Source organism: Arachis duranensis, chromosome 8, assembly GCF_000817695.3.
Source record: "Arachis duranensis cultivar V14167 chromosome 8, aradu.V14167.gnm2.J7QH, whole genome shotgun sequence".
NCBI classification, from domain to species: Eukaryota; Viridiplantae; Streptophyta; class Magnoliopsida; order Fabales; family Fabaceae; genus Arachis; species Arachis duranensis.
Window position 1 is genome coordinate 6,832,819 of NC_029779.3, and position 12,184 is coordinate 6,845,002.

The 12,184-nt window shown below is 33.6% G+C and overlaps 3 protein-coding genes and 1 pseudogene across 3 annotated transcripts; 1 reads left to right on the forward strand and 3 right to left on the reverse strand.

Moving 5' to 3' along the window:
* LOC107460332 (uncharacterized) overlaps nucleotides 1-1,743 on the reverse strand; it is a 3,166-nt pseudogene extending 1,423 nt beyond the window's left edge.
* Nucleotides 1,744-1,910: 167 nt separating this feature from the next.
* LOC107460385 (uncharacterized) lies at nucleotides 1,911-5,725 on the forward strand (the record flags this gene model as incomplete). The annotated part of the gene is given in 8 exon segments (XM_016078743.3): nucleotides 1,911-2,078; nucleotides 2,847-2,991; nucleotides 3,084-3,252; nucleotides 3,649-3,919; nucleotides 4,399-4,664; nucleotides 4,751-4,966; nucleotides 5,070-5,172; nucleotides 5,307-5,725. Coding segments are annotated over 8 exon segments (1,380 nt in total). The 3' UTR covers nucleotides 5,366-5,725.
* Nucleotides 5,726-6,648: 923 nt separating this feature from the next.
* On the reverse strand, nucleotides 6,649-8,236 carry LOC107460387 (uncharacterized). Its single transcript, XM_016078745.3, has 3 exons — nucleotides 8,019-8,236; nucleotides 7,383-7,542; nucleotides 6,649-7,177 (listed from the first exon to the last, which is right to left on the reverse strand). Exons 1-3 carry the CDS (start codon nucleotides 8,095-8,097, stop codon nucleotides 6,919-6,921), a joined length of 498 nt encoding a protein of 165 aa, XP_015934231.1. The 5' UTR covers nucleotides 8,098-8,236; the 3' UTR covers nucleotides 6,649-6,918.
* A 1,174-nt stretch (nucleotides 8,237-9,410) lies between these two features.
* On the reverse strand, nucleotides 9,411-11,638 carry LOC107460386 (uncharacterized). Its single transcript, XM_016078744.3, has 3 exons — nucleotides 11,510-11,638; nucleotides 10,404-10,622; nucleotides 9,411-9,888 (listed from the first exon to the last, which is right to left on the reverse strand). Exons 2-3 carry the CDS (start codon nucleotides 10,524-10,526, stop codon nucleotides 9,436-9,438), a joined length of 576 nt encoding a protein of 191 aa, XP_015934230.1. The 5' UTR covers nucleotides 10,527-10,622; nucleotides 11,510-11,638; the 3' UTR covers nucleotides 9,411-9,435.
* Between the last annotated feature and the right edge of the window lie 546 nt (nucleotides 11,639-12,184).

Consider the following 12,184-nt stretch of genomic DNA (forward strand, 5'->3'; position numbering starts at 1 on the left):
CAGCACTTTCAGCAAATTCTTCCATATTCATTATGTAGGAACCAAGTATATGAGCTGCATAATAAGGAATGTAAATATTTTGGTCGTGAGAAAGCCAGCACCAATTCTTCAGTCCCTTCCATATTAGAGCAGCCATGCATTCAAAAATTCCTAGCTCTATGAATTCTGGGTCACTTGGATGTGCCATTGTCGTGTTCCACAAGCCACTGATAGGGAGCACCTGACCATCATCATCCTAAGATGGAAGTTTTTGAAAAAATTTCAGTATACTTGCTCTATGTTTGCTTGGATTCCCTTCCTTCATAACATAAAAGAAACACTCTAGGTATGGACAGTCTGATGAAATCCATGCTTGGTAAACTTAAAACAAAAATTTATAAATCAGCAACTTGCAAAATCAGCTCCTCATAAGGTGGCTGAACAAGAAAATTAATTTAATACTGCACCAAAAGTGAAATACAGGATCAGTATATTTAGTTAACATCTGATAAGAACAAAATCACATAATGCCAAAGACTATATAATAGGCAAGCCTACTCATGGATTTACATATAACAAGTAATACCAAACTAATTGGCAGTTGCTTATTTGTAGTTCTCTAAATGACATTAGATTATCAGCAAAAAAAGGGTAAAAATGTCAGACTTCGAAGATGGAGAAGACAAGAAAAGAGAACCGAAGAGAAGAGAAGAGTGTGAGCACTGTGGAGATGGTTCTTTAAAATTGGGGATTAGGATTTTTTACTTGAATTGATGGATCAAATTGAATTAGAAAAGTTTCTCTGCCACATCAGCTAGCTGTTTCTTTGCCAACGTGTTACGAAGGAGGCCAACTCAACTTTTCGGTAGCGTCATATGGACGGAATGTGCCGGAAGGACTAGTTTGAGTCTCGAAGTGCAACTTTAGAGATAAATATGGGGTAACTTTTAAGTTTAGAGACTACTATAAGACTCAAATGTAATTTCAGATATTAATTTAAAGTTTAACTCAAAATATATTTATGATTTATAAGTTTAAATTTAAAAATTTCTAGGTTAAAGAGTAAAATATTTATTATATTTATTATAACTTTATATATTTAATAACTAAACTATGAACATGATGTCTACAAATACAATATAATTAGTCAAGATTTAGAACAAATTTTATATTACAGCCATGCTATTTATAAAAAATACTTAATTGACTCATCATGCAAAACTATTTTACATTAATATAATTCACATCGCTCAATAGAAAAATAAATTGTATTATATATCGAGAGTTAATATGCATTTGTTTTATTTTATTTTTTAAATAGATATCATGAACCGTGAGTGAAACTTGACTATTATAATCGAGAATATTAGTATAAAATAATTTTATATGTATATTTAATTATATAATATTAAATTAATAAAAATAATTTTTTTATATTAATTATATAAATAATTATTTAAAAATAAATATAAATACATAATTATATAAATTTTATAATTTCGGTATATCAAAATTAAACCCAAATTAAAAAGACTCATATTTATTTGCCATTTGCCACAGTCGGAGTCAAAGAATGAATAAAACATAACATTAATAATTGAATACTACTTTATTAGTTTTATTAACAAGTAAATCAACCTGAGATTAATTAAATATGGCAATATTTTAATTGAATAAATAAATAAATATTAGTAACGTACAAGGCATGGTGCGAGGGCGAGGGAGTAGCAGGATTAGTATAGCAGCAGCGTAACACAGGATCATAGCTCCCTCACTGAGGCAGAAACACTATTATAAGTATATATATATAATCTCACCTCCCATTGTTTCTCTCTCTCTCTCTCAACTCTCACAGAACAAGAAAGAAAATCGTCCGTACTCTGCTTACTGCTTCCCCTGGGCGTGTTCTCATTCTCATTCCTTTGTTCCTTTTTCTTCTTGTTCGAAAATGGAGGTGTTCTACTACATGGTCTTTGGTGTATTGGCCGCGGTGGTGGCGGCACTGGAGCTGAGCAAGAGCAACAAGGACAGAATCAACACATCTTCCGCCTTCAATTCCTTCAAGAACAATTACCTTATCGTCTATTCCCTCATGATGGGTACGCTTTTACCTTAGATCTGCTTTCTCTCTTCCTTCTTCTCTCAGATCGAGAGGGATCTCGCGCCATTGCGCCATTTCTCCTTCTCGATCTGTACGTCCTGTCATTTTCCTTCCTTGATCTGTCTTGAGGTTTTCGTATTCACTTTTGATCTGGACGTGCTTTTTCCGCAACACTGTCTGGATTCTTAGTTTCGTTCCTGAAATTGAAATTGAAATTCGATCGAACGGGGACAGGAAGAGAAAGAGAATGAGTGAGTTAGGTAGTGTTTTCTTCGGCATTTAATTGTTCTAGGAAAATAAATAACTAATGCTTATCCAGTGTCTCATATTTAATTATTTATTTATTTCCTTTTTGTTTTCTTTCACGATGGCAGAATATTAATTATTATTATTTTATAGATCTTTACAAAGCAATTGTGTTTTTGCTACTCGACTTACATAGTAGTGATGTATCTCGTGATTGTGGCAACTGTGATTTGTATTTATGTTTTAATTCTACTTCTTTTTTTTTTCTTTTTTTTTATGTGAAAACTGAAAAGGATGTGGAATTGTAGATACTACAATTCGCTTATACACTGTGCTTAATTATTTTTTCTTTTACTAAGATTGTTAAGTTTTGCCACTCTATTTATGGATAGATAAATCAAACTATAGTAATGTTTGGTGAGGGATGAGGGGGATGCTTAAATTGAAATTCTTCAAGTACCCGAGTTACCATTGTAAGTGTTTTTGGTAATCTAACAGGTTGCTGTTTGTATGGTTACAGCTGGAGATTGGTTGCAAGGTCCATATGTGTACTACCTTTACAGTACATATGGCTACGGGAAAGGAGAGATAGGACAGCTTTTCATTGCTGGTTTTGGGTCTTCCATGCTCTTTGGAACAATTGTGGGATCTCTAGCTGACAAACAGTGAGTTTTTTTCTTTTATCCCGAGTGCATCTTCTTGTGGAAATGTCATAGCACTTTTTCGGGGTATCTCATGCTTCTTACTCGAAAATCAGGGGGCGTAAGAGGGCCTGTGTGACCTATTGCATAACCTACATCCTGAGTTGCATCACCAAGCATTCTCCACAATACAAAGTACTCATGTTGGGCCGTGTTTTGGGAGGTATTGCCACTTCACTTCTGTTTTCAGCATTTGAATCGTGGCTTGTTGCTGAGCACAACAAGGTGAGGAATAAATGTTTTTAACGGTTGCCGGGTGCTTCTTTGATAATATTTTTCCTCCAGATAATTTTGACTCACAAATAGTTCCTTGTAATCTGAATGCAGCAGATATGAAAATATAATTTGTATGTGGAGGCTGTATATGATTTGAATAATGCATTGCACATGAGTGGGTTTTATATCCGCAAAATAACAATTTTGATTTGATTGTTTTGGCTGGCACACCAAATTGGATTGATATAGTTTTTTGTATATTTGTCAATACATATTTACAATCAAAATATGTGGCTGATAAACCATTTCTGCAATGTTCTCAATTATTATAGTATATCCATGATGCATGTAAACATCTTGCATTTGTGAGCCTCAATTCAGCTTTTTGTTAATATTATCTTTCAGAGGGGCTTTGATCAACAGTGGCTATCATTGACGTTTTCAAAAGCTATATTTCTTGGAAACGGTCTTGTTGCTATTGTCTCTGGGCTGTTTGGAAATGTTCTTGTTGATACGTTGTCTCTTGGACCTGTCGCTCCCTTTGATGCTGCTTCATGTTTTCTTGCAATTGGTATGGCCATCATCTTATCTACGTGGACTGAAAATTTTGGGGATCCTTCTGAGAACAAGGACTTGCTTACCCAATTCAGGGGTGCTGCTGTGGCCATTGCATCAGGTAGATTCTTAATTTTTGATAATTTTTTTCTTGGTATGTTTATACAGTAGTTCCATGTAAATGCTTGAAATTTGAAACTGCACATTACACTGTCCACTATAGTACTGCAATGGTTGCATTGCATTTGATCACATCCTAGCAGTGAAGTGTGTAAATGATTAACCATAGGAGCCAACTCTGCTGTTAAACACGAGGCAGTTGCTTGGAATATTTGGTATCAGAGTTGTGTCTTGTCCCTGGTGTTTAACATGCAGTTAGAAGCTGGTCCTAACTAACATGGAATCTATATTTACTATGCAAATCTAGAAGAGAAATACTAACTTCTCTGTAACCGTAAGGCAGTTGTTATTAAACATACCTCAATAATTATGCAAGCAGATGTTTTATCTGGTTCTACTTTTTATGCTGTTATCATTGTACTTTGTTCATCTCTTGCTAGTTTCCCATGTTCATCTATTAATATATATTGTGTGTTTCAGATGAAAAAATTGCCTTGTTGGGTGCCATACAATCTCTCTTTGAAGGTTCAATGTATACCTTTGTGTTCCTATGGACTCCTGCATTGAGTCCAAATGATGAAGAAATTCCACATGGTTTTATTTTTGCAACATTCATGTTATCTTCAATGTTGGGAAGCTCACTGGCATCTAGGTTGATGGCTCGAGCATCACTCCGAGTAGAGGGCTACATGCAGATTGTTTTTGCAGTTTCTGCTGCTTCTCTAATACTTCCCATTTTGACCACTGTATGCTAGTCTTCTCTGCTCTATTTAGTATTGTTATTTGCATTGCATACTATTCTGCTATAAATTGACTGGTTTGTTGGGAACAGTTCGTTGTGTCTCCTACAAAGGAGAAAGGTGGAGGCATCTCATTTGCTGGTTCCATTCAGCTTCTTGGCTTCTGTACTTTCGAGAGTTGTGTTGGCATATTCTGGCCATCTATTATGAAGATGAGATCTCAATACATTCCGGAGGAGGCTAGGAGCACAATCATGAACTTCTTCCGCATTCCTCTAAACATTTTTGTGTGTGTTGTGCTGTACAACGTAAGTTGCTAATTTTGCCACTTTCTTTTATATATATATATATATATATATTCAAAACCTTTGGTTCAAGGTAATTTGACTATTGTGTATTTTGTCTGTGCAGGTTGATGCATTCCCTATCACTGTGATGTTTGGCATGTGCTCAATTTTCCTGATGGTTGCCTGTATCTTACAAAGGCGACTGATGGTCATTGCAGAAAAGCCAAGTAAGATCCTCACACTAAGATACCCACCCTTTGGCAACTTTATTTTAACCTTGAAATGATTTTATCCATAGCCCTTTCTCTTTTGGTGGAAGAAAAGCTTTCTCACTTGGGGATGGGATTTGTGTTTGAAACAGAAGCAGGAGAATGGCAAATGAAGGAAAGGGACACTGAATCAGAGCCATTGAACATCTAACTGGTGTTATCTTAAGTTTTCTGTGGAGGCACTGAACGCGGTTGCTTCAACATTTACTTACATAAGGCAGTTTTCTGTCTAATTGGCATAAAGATGCGATCTAAGTGTGAAGATAAACCTGTTGTCCACCAACCAAGGCAAAAAGGGAATTCAAGCAGAAAAAAGATTAGTGGAGCTATTTCTTTTCTTTTTGTTTTTTTAAGTGTTTTTGGTATCCATACCGTAGTGCATTAGATTCCTATTGACTATTAATATTACTTGGAGGAGAAATCTCCGTTTTGGTAGTTCTCATGTTATTCTTTTGAGGGCGGGATCCACGCTTTGTCCCGTTGGGAATAGTATATGTTACCTAATGTGCCATACTATCTCTCTCTCTCTCTCTCTCTCTCTCTCTCTCTCTGCTTTTGTAATGAAAAATTGCACTCCATTCAATTGATGCATCCTTTATATAGCCTTTACTTTCGCCAAGTACTTATATGATAGTGGAATTTGTTCACTTAATACGTAATATTTTATTGTTGATTCGATGAAACTTGCTGTTTAAAGTTCCAATGCGTTTTCTCCCAGTAATAGGCCAAGATTAACCATTAACAGTAAGCCACTATTCGTTGATGAAAAATGGTTTGTGCGGTGAAGGAAGGAAGTTGGTTGTGGTATTGAACATGAGTGTGACAGGATGCATGTTATCATCCGAAGGTGCATTAACGACTGGATGTAGTGTTAGCCCTGAGCGATGGTTCTTGGTGGCTTTGAAACCTTTTTGAGGTGGACACTTTGCCACAAGAAGTTCTAAGTTCTTCCGATGGTTGTATACCCTTTATTATTGTTTTGATCCAGGCTTCTATTCTCTTCAAAGTTCCAACTAACTAATCAACTAATCCCTACCAAAGAAAAAAAAAAAAACCGTTAACTAGAGGTTTCTAACTTCTATCATACATTCCAATATAGTGGGGGGATACATGGTATATCATTTAATAGATAGTATAATATAAGCTTAAGCTTAAGGGGAAATTTGGTAATTGTCATTTATAAATTGAAGAATGTTAGAAAGACCATCAGAATTTATTTTTTTATTAACAGTTAATTATTAATATTTAAAAATATAGGAATAAAATATGATATTAGATTATTAGACTAAAGAAATTGAATTGATAATTAGATGATAGCAAAAAACAATAAATATTGATGACTCCTAGCATTCCTCTAAATTTAGACGAGTACAATAATACAAAATTATACGAGAAAGGTATATAGATATCGTCAAATACTTAATGATACCAATATTACAAGAAATGGCTTTTTAAGGAGATGGCAATTTAAACTAACTAATAAAATTATACAATACTATAATGTTCTGCGCATGTATAGTAGCATTAGCTATCATTTATCATTAGTGTGCTTATTATCTGAAAAAGCTACAAATTAAAATGCTTCACAAGAACTGAATACATTTTTTATCGTACAAATAATAAGTGCATAAATATATATACATAAAATTAATGGTTACATATAGAATAGTTTTACAGTGAAATTGAATATTGCAATGAAGATATTCAGAGTGGACGCCTGCGTTTTGCACCAGCAGAAGCAACTTCCAAATCCCCAATGAAGAATAGGATCTTGTCCAGAATTCCGCGGCGAGATCTCTCTTGAATCAGAGAACCTTCTCCAATGAAGTCATTTTCTGAACAAAAAGTGTGGCTGCTGCGTCCATTAACATGTTCTTGATTCTTTCTTGAACCCAGATGTCGCTGGATCTCACCTTGGTGAACAAGATAGTAGTCGCTACCTTCTCTAATAATCTTCAAACCCCTAATTTTATGGGGAGAAAAAAAAAAAAAAACAGAAAGAAATCACTCCCTTTGCATAAGACTTCAATAATTTTCCAAATTCATTTTAGTACTGCAGTATCAAACTCACGAATTAACTCTGTGATCTCTTACGACTTACGGGTTTACAAATTGAGCATTATGATTCAAGTTTACCTAAGTTGTACGAGTTTGATTAAACCACTTACACTCCAACTCGATCGCAGCGGTCTTGAACCTCATATACATCCTTCCAAGATTTTGAACCGATTGGAGCATAGAAAGCAGCATGATCTCCTCCCCATCTTTCCTTAAAAAGATTAGACCATAGATCGTTGTCGGAGGCGATGAACTTCCACTTCCTGCACACTGCGGGAACAAATTGCAACATTCCAGCAGTTATATTTTACTTCCCAAATTATGAAAACCACACTACAACCAAATCATGTTGCTGTTTTGCATTAACAGTTAATATCAGAAGCCAGAATATTCAATTCCAATTAGCGAGATCCAAACATACATCGTAAACGATTTTTCTTTCACTGATAATAAAATGGTATTAATTCTACGGTTAAGAGAAAGGCAGAGTAAAAGTCAATGGCATATTCATATTCATTTTTAATTTCCAAGCAACTTTCCTATCTGATTCAATTCCAATTCCAATACCATAGAAAAGCGGAATAGATAATCCAAGGCAAACAATGTACAGAAACGAACAAAACCAAATTCAGATCCATCCTATTCCATTGTGAATTTCAGACGTTAATTTCAAGAAAAAAATTGAAAGAGAAAAGGATGTAAAATCGAAGAGGAAGAAGAGGGTAATGAATGAGTGAGTAACTGACCTAATTGAGCAAGAGCAAGATGTTGGTGATCCAGAAAACAGAATACCTTGAGACAGATTTCGGGAGGTAAAGTCTCCATCTCTCTCTCTCTCTCTGGGTTTTGTTTCAACTTTTCACTTTCATCACAGCCACAAAGAGTTGGTTGAAACTGAAACTCATCTATCTATCCATGTCTCTTGTGTAATCTTACTTCTAAGTTCTAAGTTCTAAGTAAGAAAGAAACAAACAAGAAGAGGCATCAACCGCTCAAATCAGACGTTCGCGCGTATCGCCTACTCGCTCTCTCATCTCTTCATCATTTTTTCGTTTAAAAAAATTATATCAAAATGTTAGACTTAATTCTTATTTCTTTTTTAAGTGTTACAAATAGAATTATTTGATACGACTATATAAAAATCTTATAGACAAACAATGTACAAAAACTAATATCTTAATTCAAAACCAAACACATAATTAAGATTTATTAAAATCATTATATAAAAAAATTAAATGAATTGGCACCTTTATGTTGCCAATAAAATTTTGAATTAATAACTTCTTGACATTAATTATTAGATAAACCAACATTTCCATAATTATAAAGCTTTAAACTTTATGAAAGCTAGTTATATGGATTACTATGTGAAATTAATTCCGTAATGTGCAATTATTCATGTTTTTTTTTTTAAATTCATTTACATGTTTAACAACCTCACAATTTACAGAAATGAATTCTCTTAATTTTTTTAAATTTTTTTGTAAGCATGATCTCTTATTATTTATCATTTTTTTACATATTTTTTTGGTTCTATTTAAAGTGTATAATAAAAAATCACATTTTACAAAAAAATTAAAAGAATCTCAATTTTACCTGTAAATTACCATAACATATGAATTACATCAATTGAGATAAATTCATATAACTCAAATTCATATTAATAAAAACTCAATTTCAAGATATGTATTTTGATAAGTAACTATAATCTCAATAATGATATATAGACATATTATGAAAGCTTAAAACACATAAGAAGGTTATTTTCTTATTTGATAACGTTTTTACTTTTTAAAAATGATAACATTTGTTTGATAAACAAAATTAAAAATACTTTTCAATAAACACAAATAACAATGATTATATTTGATAAAATAACTTTTAAAATTTAAAAAAATTATATAGACATAAATATAAAAACAAATTTAAATATTTATCAATATATAAAATTATATTATATTTTTAATTTTAATGAACATCGACAACTTTAAAAAACTTCCTCTTACATGCTTTCAGAGATGCTTGATCTTTTTTATTTTCCAAACACAACAAAAAAATATATATTTATATTTTTTTAAAAAACTTTACCAAACCAAGCCTACATCCCTAACTAAAATCTCAATAATTTAGTAGGCAAGTTTTGCTCAAATAGATGTTAATAACTCAATCAAGATAAACCTTGACATCAATCCCATTATCAATAAGTGATTGAACTACAGCTCTGATTTTCCCTTCAAATTTATCCCTATCCCTTGGAGTATAAGAGGCAGTGTAAACATCAGCTTCTCTTGCTCTTTCGGCCAAAATCCTTCCAATTGCTATGCAAGCTGGTATGTCTGAACGAGATTTAAGAACAGCTTTTATGTCCTTGGAGTTGGTGCCAGAAACTGCAACCTGTTTGCTTGTCACTCTATGGGTGAGCGAAGCCGACACAAAACGCTTTGAGATGAACACATCAAGGGTAAAAGGCTCCATGTATGCAACAGTTCTTTGTTTGAACGATACATGTTTATGTGGATTCTTTGATTTCTTCCCTTTCTGGTAAGTGTAAGGTTTGCTGTTGTCATCATCAAGGAAATCCTCAACACCGAAAAAGCTTCTAGGTGCTGTATGAGCCTGGGAAAAACAAGTGAACTGAAATGAGGATTTTTTTTTTTTTTTTACTGCATATATTTTCTTAGTTCATAATTTTAAGAACTATATCTTCATCAGAGAGCTATTGATTTCCAATTTCATCTTTTTGAGTTTTGATTTCAACTTCAAATATGATTAAAACCAAATCATCTGACTGGTATGGTAACTATTCATTTAGAGTGTAAAAGTCACTAGACAAATAGACTTACATGTAGAATGAATGAACTTGTGAAACAAGTGCTTTACATGAAGTATACAAATTACAGAAATAATCGAGGAAACAAACTGAGTTAACCACAATTAATCATGCCCTTGTGAGTTCACACTATCGATAGTATCTCTATTTGCCAAGAACGATGCAAGAACACTGAAATTCCTATTTTGATTATACAACTGAGATCTCCCTAACATCGTGATAGGCAATACACCACAGCCAGCAAATATTTCCCCCAGAAAGAAAACAAAAAAGAAGTTATGATAGGCAGCAGAGAGTTTACTTGTGTATTGTGGAAATAGATCGAAGGAACATAACTCCAAGCCAAAATTTTTGTTCCTCCTTCTAAAGCATAACCACTGCTGCTTTTCCAAATTCTTCCGACTGCTTGCTTCAACATATTCATCAAACTTGACTCTTTTTTTTTATCTCCTTAAAATCCAGGATTGAGCTACATGTGTCACTATATCCTTCTTCTTGATGCTTGTTTGCTTTCCTGTAACTATAGGAATTGGCCTCATTTGTCAGCATGTGCTTTAAATATTCGCATTGAAAAGACACCAAATGTGATGAAATCATAGTTGTCAGAACTGACCCAGTGATCGAACCAGTCAGGCTACTGAGTCTTTTGTTCAACCAATAGGTCACTAATTGAGACCCAGTCTTATTTAAATAAAAATATAAAATAGTAAAAAACTTAAAGTTAATTGAAATACATGTCTTCACTAACATTTTAACAACAATTAAGTTTCAACTTCTAAAAATAACTAATACGAAAATAGGCATAAAATTAGTCAGTACTACTACAATAGTATCTTAATTTGACACAATAAGAATAACAATCCATAAACTATGTCCAAGGAGATTGCACACAATAGTATCTTAATGCTAAAAATAACTATGTTTCTGATGGTGTTTCTGACGAAGCCATCTTACAATCCCATAAAAGAAAAAAAAAAATCAATCAACTAAATAACTAACAGCAAAACCAATCAGAATCGTTACAGCAGCAACAATCAACAATCAACAAAAAACCACTACATATTCATAATCAAACATATACATATTCATAAACCAGTTCAACAATCAACAAAACCTCATCACATTCATAATCAGCAAAACCACTGCATATTCACATTCATAAACAAATTCATAAACTAATTCAACAATCAACAAAACCTCAGCATCTTCATAATCAGCAAAATCACTGCATATTCATAAACAAATTCATAAACCAATTCAATATTTCAACCACTGCCATATTCTAATCAGCATCATAAACCAACCAACAATAAAATTAACGGCAATAACATCAATAAATCAACTACTTTAAATTAATATAGCATATAAAATATTAGAATAAATGGAAAAAAAAATTAAAATGGTTACCTCTTGTTGCAGAGGCAAAATCAATTCCAGAAGGTGGACGACACACGGCAGCGTGCAGGCAGCAACAACCACGGATGCACGGACGACGAGGGACGAGCAGCAACAACCGCCCACAGAGACGGAGAGGAGCATACGACGCGGAGGATCCGGCAAGAGGCGCAGCGACGTCGGCGAGCATGCAGTGTCGGTGAACCGAGGCGAGCTCCCAGCTCTGCCTGTCTGTGAGGTGTGCCGTTAGAGACGAGAGTGTGAGAGCGAGCTGGGGGTGTGGTGGGGCTTCAGATTCAGCTAGGTTTTTTCTTAAAAAAAAAGAAATTTAAAACGTCAACATGATGTCGTTTGAGGTGGGGGGTTAAGAATAAATAAATACTAAGCCGATTCGGATTTCTCAAACCTGCCGGTTTACTGATCTTTTCAAAATCAGGCCAGGATAAATCGATTCTCACCAAGGTTTTGAAAATCGAACCGGTTATCGAACCGTTTTAGTCATTAGTTTATTGGTTTATTAGTCTAACCAATTGAGAATTCAATTATGGTCCAACCAAAAAAATTGTTATAATAAAATAATAAATAATTATAAATAAATATCTTAAAACATAATTTTAGTCTAATATAAATTTTAAGATGTCTTCTAAATTTAAAACACTATACAAATATCATCAACCAAAGTCTTAT